General features: G+C 37.0%; 1 protein-coding gene across 1 annotated transcript; it reads right to left on the bottom strand.

The window, feature by feature from the left end:
• Nucleotides 1–10,880: 10,880 nt before the first annotated feature.
• On the bottom strand, nt 10,881–13,430 carry LOC129944908 (uncharacterized). Its single transcript, XM_056054570.1, has one exon. It carries the CDS (start codon nt 13,428–13,430, stop codon nt 10,881–10,883), a length of 2,550 nt encoding a protein of 849 aa, XP_055910545.1.
• Between the last annotated feature and the right edge of the window lie 1,728 nt (nt 13,431–15,158).

The raw sequence follows: 15,158 nt of genomic DNA, 5'->3' as shown, positions 1-15,158 counted from the left end.
AGGCCAATGCATCTTACTGTAATTGTAAGAGTGCGTTGCAACGTATTCCTCCAACTCAACGCGTTCTTTCGGAATCTGCATTACGGCAGCAAGTCTGTAGTAATCACTGTCGTACTCGACTCTCTGTAAGCAGTTTCGAGGGTAATTACCAACTTTTTCTGCAATTGTAAGTCTGGTGTCGTACAGCAAAAGATCTAGAAAGGAGCCGTTTCTTGGAAACGATGGCCTTTCAGTAGCCAGCAGGTCGACGCCATATTCAACGCTGTAATGATTCGTCAAATTAAAAAGATGGTTACCTCTGGAATTGATGAAATAAATTTTCTTCCAAGCTCAGTTTCAGTTCCGTAAAAAGAATCTCGAGTTCTGAAGCGAAGTAAGTTACCTGCGGAGCTCCAGCATACGCCGCAATCATATACATCCGCTTGTCTTGAGTGAGAGAGATGCATGGAACGCAAACTTCTAGCGTCTTGAGCTTTCGCAATTCATTGTTGTATATCTAACGCACTAACCATCATGCCACGGGAACTACTTAAAATAAAAAGTTGAATTACTTCCAACATAAGTTATTGGATCATCGGTGCAGGTAACGATTTTGCGATGTTGTCTCAAAAAATGTTATCCCTGTCTTTATTTGATCTTTTCTCTAAAGTAACCATTTCGCATCACTTGTTATCAAACACATAATAAAGCTTCGGTTACAAGCTTAACGCATAGTTCTGCTGCTTAAGGGTGGAAAGGAAACTTCTGCAAAAACATTATTTTGTCTTTTGAAAAAATCAGACTTGATATTTCTGCATTGATGTATTTCATCGCCATCGGTGGTTTGCTTGGTTTTTCCTTCGATCAGTCTATTAAGTCCAAGAAATTAGACGCATTTGTTTATAGTTTAGGAAATTAAAACTCATGAATTTCATTCCCTTTTTTAGCTGTCTCGATTTTTTTAACCTTCTTCGGAAAACTAAATATCTTATATGATTCTCTCTCATTCCGTCGATAAAAGGAGTCTGGTCCTGGCTTCAAGAAAACGTCATATCAATATCTGATATCTTATCTTCTCAGATAGTTAAAAAATTTTCCAGATTGACAGTAGGTCAAATCTCGCTAAAAAAATGTATGAAGAAAGTAATTGTTAAACAAATTGGGGAAAAATACACAACCAAGAAAAATCATCCCAAGAAAATTTCCGACAAAAGACAAAGAAATCAAACGGTTAAATACTTCCCCTAGTACCGGGAAAACACTTTTGACGCGAAGGTCAGAAGGACGAATTAGAGACCAGAACACCAGAAGAAAAGCAATATTCTTAGAAACAAAGGAAAACACACACTATACTTAGCTTCTTTTTGACTTTCTCCAACAGCTACCGTAGTCCTTCCTCAACAACTTTCCTCACTTTCAATTCACTAAAACTTAAAAAAAACTATCGTACAAAAATAACGTCTTGACCCTTTCGGCTATTTGCCCTCAGGCAATCCTCTCGGCTCTTTTGCGTGGTGATCGATCTGTCTCGGTCCCGCAAATTCATCCATCCATAAGATTGGGGTGTGCGACCGAGAAGTCAGGTATCTTTCATCGCATGCGATTTCTTTAAAGAGGTGATAGGATCACCCCGTAGCTCTGTGAGTGAGTTCAGCTCTTCACTTTTGAACCCATTCCACCCAAGACTTTCTGGACAATCGTGCGGAATTGTCGCAAATACCGATTACCTACACGGGCTAGATTTTGGTTGGGGAAAAACTACTTATGTTGTGTTAAAGAAAGTCGGTAGCCAAGCCTATAATTAAAATGAAAGTTATTAAAATATTCTTGGGGTGATTTTCTATCGTTAATACTTTATGATGGGCTCTCGGCCATACTAAGCTACAGATGGTGTGACTTTCCGGCACACATTGTTGGGCATTGGTATCGTCTTCATTCCTTGATGATCTTCTTCAACCAATACGTGGGTCAACCGTTGCACAGTTCGTTAATGTGGAATCCTTTCGCACACTTTGGTGAGACCTGTTAAATTTGCTTTCCCAAAATGCTAGGAGGGCAGGTCACTGGCTGATGGTCCAGGTTTCTACTAAACTCTTCTAGAATTTTGGGGCCGAAGTAAGAATTCGTTAAGGGTGGTTAGCAACAAAGGAGGTGAAACTTGTTGTGGTAAAATTAATAGCAACAATTTTACAGAAATATTAGAGATGCTTGCAGCATCATTCGTTATCTGAAATTTTTACAATACAAAGACTTTGTTATCTGGTCAACAGATTCAATAAACATTTTACGAACATTCCATTTTAATTTCAAAAAGTTTTTTAAAAATAACTTGTAAGGATGGAAGAATTCAATAGTAGGCAATGAATCAAAATAATCTGAGCCAACTTAAAGTAGAATGAAGGGAATTTTCAACTTTTAGGCATTAATTTCCTTCAAATTGAAGTCGTTTGGGAGAATTGAAGATAATGTAATAGATCCCTTATATTTTCAATAAGCGTCAAGAATATAGGACATTCTTTTATTTTCGCTTCAACCAAACATGTGAACAAACATTGATTTGGGAAAAGACCAATAAATTTAAAATGGCAGAACCTCAAAAGTAATTAATGGATTTAACTTAGTTTTGTGCCTTTTAATCATTGGAAATATTGTGTCATTTTTATTCTGCTGATTTTTTTGTTAAAGTGACTTAATATGAAAAGTTATATCCTAATCAAATGCGATGTAGAGTGTAGTACAACGTATAATGACTTCGTATACGCATGTGATAAAATGACATCAATGACGAGGTCTCAGTGGGAAATATTTTGCTTTTAAGAAGTTAATAATTGTGTTGGGATTGGGATGTTGATAGGAGTGCAACTGTGTATTCAGAATAAGGGGTAGCCGCGGTGCGGTGTGGCAGCGGCGCGGCGCTCGGTGTATGCCTTTATATAAGGGTTTGTCTTTTTTATTTTCATCTGATAATAGCATTGTATTTTTAAAAGCGGTGGTATCAATTTAACTTTTTAATAGGTTAAGTAAGGTTGTATATGAAGTCTCTTGCATATGTATTTTTTTTTTAATTTTTAAGGATATTTTAAAACAAAGAATGTTAATGAAATAGTAAATTATAATGAATAGTGAAGTTTCATAATTCTCTTTGCAAAAATGAATATAATAATTTTAAATAATTACAAAACTTCTTCTTAAAATAATTCCAATCCATTAATGAAACAATTACAACAATTTGTTTTTATAAATATGATTTAAAGCAAGCAACAAATTTTAAGACAAACCTTTGAAATAAAAATCCATTCTTTAAGCTCTCAATCTATATTAATATTATAAAGTTGAAGAGATTATTTGTCAGGAACTACTGATCTGATTTGAAAATATCTTCCATTCTTAGATAAACCTCCAACCTCTAAGATTGTGACGAGCGTTGGTATTCCCAAAGATCAAAAAATAATTGCGTTACTTGGTTGGGCCGATACGCAAAATTTCAGAAAAGAACGAAAAATTAATTAAATATTTACATTTTATAGTTTTACAACATTTATTTATAATGTTTTATTACAATTGCAATGATTATGTTCGACATTTTCGGATATAGCCTCTGTAAAACGATTTGGAATACAAAAATTCAGTTTTTTTTACAATACTCACAATTTTTGTGCCCACAAACCATGAAAAGCTTTTATTAAGGTGTCCTTGTGACCAAACGATTTCAATTATGTTAAAGTCCGGTGAATACGGTGACCATGACAAAACCTCTTGCTTTATAACACCACGCTTAGAATAGTACGATTTGTTTCCCCTTTTGAGAGCTTCTTCTTCTAAAATAATGTACTCGTATGATAGAATTGTTTTAATTTACCCGCGTAGTTACTCGTTACTCGTTATACTATTTCCTAATAATACATAGAGAGCCATAAGGATTAATATCACCTTTAAAAAAATACATTTACACTAAAAGGTTATAGCGAGCCGACTTTAAAATGTTGGTTGATAAGTCACAATAAAAAAGACTTGCGAGAATCGAATTTGTTTAAATTGTCATTTTCAATTTCTTTGAACCTATTTGATCAATTTTAAGAACCCAACTGATATTCTCGTGTTGAAACCACAGTTATCAATTCAGGCTTTTCAAATAGCTTAATGATTGGAATCAATTGCCAAGAGTGGCCTACCTCTTAAGGAAATTGATAGAGTATAAAGATTCGGACAGTTAAACAAGCTATTTCTTTCAAGAAATTAGAGAAATCTTGAAACATTTTCAACTCACTTGTTATAAAACTCAGTTTCAAAATCTTAAAGCAAGGAAACCAGCTGGTTTTGATGGCATTAAAAATATATATTTGAAAAACTTACCAACATTAGGTTTAAAATACTTGCAAGTGTTATTCAAAAATAGTCTTTAAATTTGCTATTTTCCAAACAATTGGAAAACTGCCAAGTACACTGCCTGGTAAATTTTGCATCACAGAATTACTTAACACATAAAAAGTAACTTAAAGTCTGGTAAAAGTACAGGTTTGGTACTTCTTGATGTCGAAAAAGCATTTGACACGGTCTGGCATAATGAGCTTTTACTCAAGTTTCTGATCTCAAATTCACAGAGTTTTGTAATAAAAATAATTTAATCATTTTAACTTCAGAGGAGTAGTACCCGTGGCATGATGGTTAGTGCGTTGGACTGTCATGCAAGTGGTCTTGGGTTCAATCCCTGCCTGTGCCACCTTAATTTAAAAAAAATAATTTTCGCGGGTACTGCCTCTTGCGAAGAATTGACAAATCCTTCAAGAGTAATTCTTGTGGTTTCTCAAAGTAGCCGTTCTGATTCGGCCTAAAATTGTAGGTCCCTTCCATTCCTGACAACAATACTCGCACACAGGAATGGTTGAGAGTTGTAAGCCACTAGGCCCTGGTTCACAACGGACTGTTGCGCCACCCCATTTGATTTGATTTTGAACTTCAGATGAAATAACTGGTTTTTCCGATATAACGGCCGGTGTACCATATCAGTTTTAGGCCCTATTCTATACTCCCTTTTTCATACTTCCTTTTCCAAAATATCTCGGAGTGCATTTAGATAAAACATTAACATTTGGCTTACATGTACAAAAAACGATTCGGAAAATAAATCATACAGTTAAAATTTTGTACTTACTTACTTAGGGTTGTGCTATAGTCCTGTGTGCACTAGGTCTTCACACAAAAAACTTCTCCATCTATAGCTCGGTTCCTAGCTAGATGTCTCCAGTTTCGCGCTCCAAGTTAGGTGAGGTCACTTTCCACTTTTGAGCGCCAGCTGATCCGCGGTCTTCCTCTACTGCGCTGTCCTGTGGGTGTGGATTCGAAGACTTTTCGGGCCGGAGCATTATTTTCCATGCGCTCTACGTGACACCGCCATCTTTGTCGATGGACTTTTACCCTTCTGGCTAAGTCTATGTCGCTGTACAGTCCGTACAGCTCGTAGTTTCATCTTCTCCTCCACTCCCCTTCGATGCATACAGCAGAGCCTATAGGTAGACAAAGTCCTTGACTACCTCAAAGTTACGTCTGTCGATGGTGGCGTTTTGACCAAGACGTCGGTGTTGTATGTCCTTTCTAGACGACAGCATGTACTTTGTTTTGCCCTCATTAACCGTTAAACCCATTTTTGCCGCTTCTGCCTCAATACTCACAAAAGCCCCATTGACATCACGCTGAGTTCTTCTGATTATGTCAATGTCATCAGCACATGCCAGTAATTGCACAGACTTTTGAAAGATAGTGCCTCTAGTGTTGACGTGTGAGCTCTAGCCCGATGTTAAAAAAATCACATGACAGCGCATCACCTTGTCCAAAACTTTTTTCGACATCGAAAGGTTCTGTTAAGTTGTTTCCCACCTTTACGGAGCAGCGTGAATTCTCCATGGTCTTCCTGCACAAACGCACGACTTTGGCAGGAATGCCAAAAATAGACATGGCTCTATACAGCTCTACCCTGTAGATGCTGTCATATGCGACCTTGAAATCGATGAAAAGATGGTGGGTGGAGTTTTGGTGCTCTTGGGTTTTTTTCCAGGAACTGCCGTAATGTGAACATTTGATTCCTGGTCTTAAAACACACTGATAAGGACCTACCAGGTTGTTGACGATGGGCTTTAGACGTTCACATATTACGGCAGAGAAGATGTTATCGGCGATGTTAAGTAGACTGATTCCTTTATAGTTGGTGCAGTTTAGAGGGTCTCCTTTTTTCAGAATCGGGCAAACTATACTGAGGTTGGACTTCAGCTTAGATATGGCAATCTTTACTTCGCCTAAGTCGAGAGGACGGGATTGTTGGCTTTCGTCGTCTATGTTGAATGGATCATCCTGCCTGACAGCGGCATTCAGCTCGTCGTCGCCGTTATACAGTCTGCAGAAGTGGTCCTTCCATATCATAAGTATTGACTGCGGTTCCACTATGATGTTTCTATTTTCGTCTTTTCAGCCTTCGATTCTAGGTTTTTGTATCTGTAAATTTTGGTTGTTTCCCCTGTTCATAAAACTTTCGAACTTCATTCCTGCTTTTAAACCTCTCAACATATTTGACCGTACGCTTTTTATGTCCTCTCTTTTTCCTTCTGAGAAGTTGGCTATCCTCTCGCCACCACTGCTCATAGAGCTCATGAGCATCTCTCGTCCTTTTATGCTGCGCCATTTTGCATGCCTGTTGCTCAGCTGCATTTGCCTGCCGACATTCCTCATCAAACCAGGGGTTCCTTGTTGGTGGCTGTTTAAAACCCAGCACATCAGAGGCGGCTTCTCTGATAGCATCTTGGTAATGTTGCCACTGGTTTTCGATAAATTGTGTTGGCGACAGAGAACTTCGAGGGTTGTTACTTGTTACTCGGTCGGAAAAGGATTTGGCGATCTCTGGCGATTGTAGGCGTTCGACGTTGTACCTTCTTCATAATCCTTTCATGTATCTAACAACATTTTCTTCAGCGACGAAGCACATTTCTCACTCGGTGGATTCTGACAACTTTCTTTATGAGGAATTGACAAATTTTTCAAAAGTAATTCTGTCATAAAAAGTGCTTTCTCAAACTACCCGGAATCGGCTCCATTCCTGACAACATTACTCGCACACCGGGATGGCTGAGAGTTCTCAACGGACTGTTGCGCCACCTAATATATTTTTTATTTTTCAAAATGGATAACCTTGCATCATCTTCATATTTTAGAAAGTGAACATTTTAGAAACATTTGAAAGATCATTATTAAAAAGTGTAAATAATACCGGACCCAAATGACTACCTTCTGGAACACCATAATTTACATTAATTTATTTCGAGAATAAGTTATATTGTTTTTGAGTTAGTAAATATGAAGAAAACCAATGAAACAGCGCTGCATGAAAGCCATAAGCTTTAAGTTTCTTTATCATAATATGTGAATTAACATAATTTAAAGCTTTTAAAAGGTCTGTGATATAAACAATAAACATGTTTCTAATTTCCCTGGTATTATTTAAAAACATACCAGGTAGTTTAGTTGCAAGGTTTTTTGATTATGGTGTTATTCCAAAAATGTTTGATGTTTTGGTAGACTTACTTTTCCAAGAACCATGTTGATAATTACTTACGTTTTGCTTTATCAGTTGTTTACATTTCTCTTGAAGAAGGCTATCTTAAAGCTTTGCAACAATTAGTAGTTATTGGTCTATAGTTCCTTACAAAGTTTTTTGATCTAGGTTGAAAATCGGATCCAGTCCAATTCTGAATTTGTGTTTTCTTTTCAATTTTTTTGTAACTCTTTTCTCATCCGTTTTCATAAATATGATGTAGGTATACTTATTTTTACAAATACATGATTTAGTCTACTTCAAAATATTTACAAAACGCCTATACCTTATCCTTTTTTTTTTTTGATAACGATCAAGTATTCAAGGAGTTTCTGGTACCGTTCTATATTCGTGTGGTACGACTAAAAACGCATACATATACATACTTTACAGGCTCGAGGGTATACTATTAGCAGTTCTTTAGACCCCAGTATTAGAGTTGACTTGTTTGTAGGGTCGAATTTGAGTTAAGCATAATTCATTAAATTAATGGTAAAAAAGGGTGGCTTATGAAACACTTTCCACTGACATTACTTTTAACGATATTATAAACTTCTTCTTTGAATATTGTCGCTTGATTAAGTTACTTAGGCACTAGCTCAGAGATAGGAGTAAGACTAAACCTTTGAGCGCATACAAGTTGCATACACAAATAATGTATATACATATCTCGTTTAGACCTACTAACACTAATAACGCCAGAAGCTATAACTTCTCACATAGTTTCTACCAAGAGCATACCTTGTAGCTCATCCATTAGGTGTACTAAGATTAATAAACCAAATAGTTTTGTTTCTTCTTTTAAATTGGTAACGAATCCCATGTTCTTCGATTCAATATACAATAGAAATATATGGCCCGCAGAGACTTTAGTCAAAGAATTTACATAAAGTCAAAAACGAGGTGTTTCTTTGAAAACCAAGCCAAAAAACTCAACAGACTTGCCCTCTTCTATCAAAGCGTAAGGGGACTTCTTAGTAAGATTGCTGACATTTTCCTCAACTCCCAATAATTTCCACATGACGTATTAGTTTTGACAGAAACTTGACTTAATTCAAGTTTTCCCGACACAGAACTTTTCAGCCAAGAGTTCGAAGTTTACAGAAATGATCTTCACGTTGGTAATGCAGAGGATTTAGGTGTTCTTATAGCGGTAAAAAATACATATTTGTCTGCTTCTGTATATTTTCCATTTAAATTATTAATGGAACTGGTATGTGTAAAGATAATGGTACAGACCAAGACATTTTCATGTTAAACGTTTATATTCCTCCAAAAAGTTTAGAGTCTGTTTATAGCGAACTCTCCTTAGCATTAGACTTTGTTATCAGTTTGACCTGCTCTGACACCAATATTTTACTTCTAGGTGATTTTAATTTACCACACATTGACTGGATTCCATCGGAAGACGAATCTTGCCTTGAAGCCTCTCTCTTTTTTTTACAATTGAAACTATCTTTTCTTACTGACTTAAAGCAAACAAGCTGTATTAAAAACTCAAAAATCGAATTATCGATTTAGTATTTTCTTCTGACGTTATTAGTACTCTTGTTCTAGAATCTATCAGGAATTAGTAATATTGATAAGTATCACCCCCTTGGACATTTTTCTTGACTTAAGTTATCATCTTACTGAACACAGCACAGTAATTCCTTTGATTACTTATATAATTTTGACTTCAGAAGAGCTAATTTCCATTTGTTGTTTGAAGATTTAACCATTTCTGGAATTGCTGATGCTTTAGCATTTTCTAATATTGACGAAGCAGTTTCAATTTTTTATAAGATTCTTAATAATTGTTTATGAAGTTGATGAAGTATATTTTCATAATCTTCACTCCTTTTCGCAAACTAGTTGTAAATAGTTACATCCCTGTGCTAGAGAGTACATCTTTTATCTGCTTTGAATGATGACTGCTAAGCCGGTCCCGATGGTATTCCCCCGATAGTACTCATCAAGTGAAGTAACGCTTTAGTTAAACCCCTTCTTATTTAAACTTTCTCTAAAAACAGGCAAATTTCCCAGTATATGGAAGAAGTCATTTCTAACACCAATTTTCAAGAAAAGAACCTTTTGTTGCTCAATCTGGTTTTCCCCAGGGAAGCCATCTTGGCCCTTTTCTGTTCATCCTGTCTATTAAAGACGTATCGTCATGTCTTCGTTCAAGTGAAGTTCTCATTTTTGCTGATGACATGAACATTATTAAGATTATAAAGTCCACCCATGATCGTACCCTTTTACAAGCCGACATTGATAGTTTCACATTTTGGTGTGGAAAAAATAGCCTTGCCCTCAACCCTTTAAAATGCCAGACGATAACTTTCACTAAAACACGAATCTTAGAGTTTACACATCACATTAATTTTATTGTCAATAAGGCAAGTTCTATGCTTGGTTTTATAACACACTGGGCAAAGGAGTTCAATGATTCCTATGTTACTCATTCTTTGTGCAATTATCCAGTTCGTCCTCATCTTGAATAGCTTCGCAGGTATGGAGATTCATAGAAAATTCAACATAATTTCATTCGCTTTTAACTAAAGGATCTCCCTTAAAATGATGCTTATGATCTGCTTCCCTATAAACATCGTATTCTGCTTCTTCAAATGCAATCTCTCCATCAAAGGCGTCTAAAAAATGACTTAGTATTTTTTCATCAACTCATTAACGGTGAAATTGATGCACCTTATTTGCTTTCTTGTGTACATTTGAATTACCGAGGCGGAACTCATCACCTACGTTATTTTGATTCTATACATATCGACTTCCATAGAACTAACTATTTGAAAAATGAAGCTTTAAATCGAATGAGCATTTTATATAATTTAAACTGTTCATCGATAGATTTGTTTACTGAAAAAACGATACTTTTTATATTTTAAGGCTTTTTATTTAATGATGCGTTCAAGGTGGAGGTCAATCTGCAACTGACTTTATATATTCTTTCTCTTAAGGAGATTACAATTGACTTTCAGAAATAACTGTTAGACTAAGAGTTTTACATAAGAAAAGCTATCGTATGATTTATATATTTATATAAATGGTAGATCGCATGATTTATTTATACGGTTTTTTTAAATTACATACAACATTCGACACCCGCCCACCTTAAAAATCTCTTTTTTAATTACATACAAATAATGAGATCTTCATGAAATGTAATTTAATAGAATTATTTATCAAAAACAAATGATTTATTAAAAAATCAATTCAATATTAGTCATAAATAAGGATATAGGTATTACATAATTTAAGTTTCGGTTAACATTTATACTTTGTGGTAATACAAGCCAATAGATAAATTCTTGTGATCTAGATAATGTTAATCGTCGTTCGGTAGAAGTAATGCAAGTTTAGTGATGTCACGTCTCATTACACCAGATTTTGTTCGTATCTCAACAACTCGAATAAGGCCATCTGCACCAGGAAAAAGATTTATGACTCGACCCATTAACCATTTGCTTGGTGGAAGATTGTTGTCCAGAACCAGGACTAAATCGTTGAGCTCCATGTTACGTTTCTTCAAGGTCCATTTCGTTCTTTGTTGTAGTTGGTGAAGGTATTCGCGTTGCCACCTTCGCCAAAACTCTTGTTGAAGACGTTGTGTGTACTGCCAACGAGAAAGTGTATTTATCTTCGCATCGCACAGATTCTGCTCAGGTAATGTCATTGTTGGACCACCTGTAAGAAGAAAATTTGGAGTTAATGGTTCTAAACTATATTTGTCGTCTATAAAAGCAGTTAATGGACGAGAATTCAGACACATCTCTATTTGACAAAGAAGAGTGCTAAGTTCTTCGAACGTTAGCGATGTCTGCCCCATAACTCGACGCAGGTGAAATTTAGTGGACTTAACCCCAGCCTCCCAGATACCTCCGAAATGAGGCGCATGTGGAGGTATAAACTCCCAAGAAATTTCCTCTTCAGCTACATAATTGTGGATATTTTCATTGGAGTTAAATAATTTATAAATGGCTTTAAGTTCCCGTGATGCGCCAACAAAATTTGACCCATTGTCACTCAAAATTCTTTTAACAGATCCTCTCCTTGACAAAAACCTTTTTAAAGCCGCAATCGCAGCATCCGATGTTAGATCCGAGACGAGTTCCAAATGAATTGCTCGCGTTGACAAGCAGATGAAAAGAGCCACATAACATTTTTGATGCTTTGCTCCACGACCTTTATATGTTTGTATGGTTAAAGGCCCCGCATAATCCACCCCTGTGTTCGTAAACGGCTTACACATTTCTAGTCGAACCTTTGGCAAATTACCCATTTGTTGTTCTAACGGCCGAGCCGCATACCGCTGACACTTAACACACCCTCGAATGTATTTGCTAACTTTTCCCTTTAGATGCAAGATCCAATAATTTTGCCTTATAACTCCTAGCATGAGATGGGGTCCACCGTGTAGGTACTTATGATGATAAAAAGCAAGAATAAGAGTTGTTAAATGAGATTCCTTAGGCAAAATTGGTGGATGTTTTTGTTGAAACCCAAACTGTCCCTTCTGAATTCGACCTCCAACCCTAAGTAAACCATCATTTCCAATAAATGGATCCAAAGATTTCAGATTGCTATCCCTACGTATCGGTTTTGAAAGTTTAAGTCGATTCAATTCCATTGAAAATGCTGCATTTTGGGTTTCCCTTATCCAAAAACATAGCTCAGCTTCCAGCTCATTTGTTGAAAGTGGTCCAAATTCCCTTTTTCCCTCATCTTCTCCCTTTAGTTTTGCATTGTGAATAAATCTTCGACACCAAGCCATTATCCGTTTAAGCCTTGTAAGTGAAGAAAAACGAAGAAGAATTTCATTCTCAGGCGGTGCTTCTGTAGTTGCTAAAGAAAGTGTGATGTTCCTTTTCTCAAGATCAGTTTCTGGATTTTTCAAAATGAATTTGTTCTGAATAGCTTCCATGTCCCGTAAGAATGCAGGTCCTTGCCACCACAAGTCAAATGAGGGCAATAGATTTGGTTGAAGTCCTCTCGATGCACAATCCGCAGGGTTGAGCTTAGAAGAGACATGCCTCCATTGACTTTTAGGAACCAATTCCAAAATCTCTGATGTCCTATTTCCCACAAAAGTTGTCCACTTACAAGGATGTTGAGAAAGCCATGCCAAAACCACTTGTGAATCTGTCCATGCATAGCATTCCACATCACCCAAACCCATACCTTTCTTCACAGATGCAATTAGCTTGGCCAAGAGGTGGGCCCCGCACAGTTCCAATTTGGGTATACTAATACGATTAACCGGTGCAACCTTGGTTTTTGATGCAAGTAAGGATACAAAACATTTACCCTTGGAGTGAATAGATATATAGATGCATGCCGCATACGCACGCTCTGACGCATCCGAGAAGCCATGAAATTGTATTCGACACCCTTCCTTTTCAGTTCGTATCCATCGAGGAATAGAAATGTTTTCCAGGCATCCTAGATTTTTTCGTATAGTTAACCATTTCTGCATCAGTGAAGGTGGAAGCTGATCATCCCAAGAAACCCCAGCTATCCACAAATCCTGAATTAAAACTTTCGCCATAATTATCGAAGGACTCACCCATCCAAATGGATCAAAAATCCTTGAAATCTCAGAGAGAACAACCCTTTTAGTAGCTATTTTCTGTTCTTCTAATGTGACTCTAAAGAAGAAAAAATCTCCAGACGGATTCCAGTACAGACCAAGAGTTTTTACTGCCATATCTTCAGAAAGGCTTAAGGCTGACATTTCTAAACTATCTTCTGGAATATGCTGTAAAAACTCAGAACAGTTAGATGCCCACTTTCTTAAATCGAATCCTCCCCTTGCTAATAAGTTGCATAAATCTGTTTTCACACCTAATGCCTCCTCGATCGTATCACTCCCTCCCATAAAATCGTCTACATAAAAATTGTTCAAAAGATTTGCTGCCCCAACTGGATGCCTTCCCTGTTCATCTATGGCTAGTTGTCCTTATGGCTAGGAATGGAGCGCAAGTAGTGCCATATGTTACTGTTTGAAGATTGTATTCTTTTACCGGCTCACCTTCGTTTTGTCTCCACAGAATCCTTTGGAAATGTGCATCTTCAGGATGTACTACCACCTGTCGATACATTTTTGCAATGTCTGCCGTGTAGGCGATTCGATGTATTCGAAACCGACCCAGAATATCAACAAGATCTGATTGTATTTTAGGTCCATTTAGAAGAAGACTATTGAGAGACTGTCCAGATGTGCTTACAGCAGAGGCATCAAATACCACTCTGAGTTTGGTAGTTGAGCTATCTAACTTAAATACAGCGTGATGTGGCATGTAAAATGATTTTTCCTGAGTTGTTTCGAATACTCTGCCTTAAGCGTGCTGTTGTTTTTGAATCGCCTTTCCAACATATCAAATCTGCGACCTGCCATAATTTTAGAATTCCCTAACATCCCAGTTAATTTCTTGAACGGCAACCTAACCATGTAACGACCATCTGGTAGACGGATGTGAGTTGCAACAAAATGATTCTCACAACTCTGTTCCTCCTCTGAATACAGATTCTTATCCCTTATGCTTTCAACTTCCCAAAATTGCCTGAGAGTCTTATCAACGTCTAAGCAAGATGTCAAAGTAATGTTAGGTTCCCTTGTTTGATTCCCTTGATGAAAGTGTGCTTTACCCGAAATAACCCAGCCAAAGATGGTTTCCAGTGCAATGGACGATTTACTTTTTGATTCCATTTTTTGTTTGCCCAAGATTCTAAAGAAAACATCGCAACCAAGCAATATGTCGATCCGTCCCGGTGCCTCGAATGAAGGATCAGCTAGTGCAAGACCTTGAATCATATGTCTACAGTCATCTTCAATTTCAATCGATGACAAACTTGATGTGATTTCACTTAAAACATAAGCTGGTACCAATAGTTGTTCATTGTGTACACGCGATTTAATTTGTAGATTCACACCTCCCTTGGCAAAGTTTGAAAGCCCTTCACCCACTCCATTGATTGCAATGCGTGCGTTTGATCGAGGCAGATTCAACCTCTGAGCACATGCCTCACTAATCAAAGAAACTTGAGACCCTGAGTCCAATAATACTCTACACAATTGCCAGCAGCCAGAAGAATCCATAACAAAAACAATTGCAGTTGGTAAAATAGAAGCAAACGATGAAAATTTATGTATTGTTGAAAGCGAATTCACACCCTCAGTTTTAGATGAAACTGACCCTTGACTATCAGATATTTTTGTGGTTGGATAGACTGAACTCCTTGGATTCGCACCAACTGAACCCTCATGGAGCAGTGTGTGATGCTTCCTATTACATACTTGGCAACAATATGAGTGACAAACCTTGCTTAAGTGACCCTGTTTCAAACAGTTGAAACATAAATTTTTATCTCTTACAAAATCCCTTTTAACTTTCACACTAAGTTTTCCAAACCCTGGGCACTTCTCTACCTGATGATTTTCTTGACAAAAAACGCAAGCCAAAGAAGAAGAAACTGCAGCACATCTTGCTTTGCTAAGTGGAGTAAACTTTTGCAATGAAGGTTTTTGAGCACGTGGTACAATCGTACACACTTCATAAATTCTCCTATCAATAAATTCAAGAAGCTCTTTGAACGTTGGCCTCTT

The sequence above is a fragment of the Eupeodes corollae genome, chromosome 2, assembly GCF_945859685.1.
Source record: "Eupeodes corollae chromosome 2, idEupCoro1.1, whole genome shotgun sequence".
NCBI lineage: Eukaryota > Metazoa > Arthropoda > Insecta > Diptera > Syrphidae > Eupeodes > Eupeodes corollae.
This window is presented reverse-complemented; position numbering and strand designations above follow the sequence as displayed.

Coding starts and splice junctions, on each gene's coding strand:
- LOC129944908 (XM_056054570.1), bottom strand. CDS start 13,430: ATGGGAGGGAGTGATACGATCGAGGAGGCATTAGGTGTGAAAACAGAT.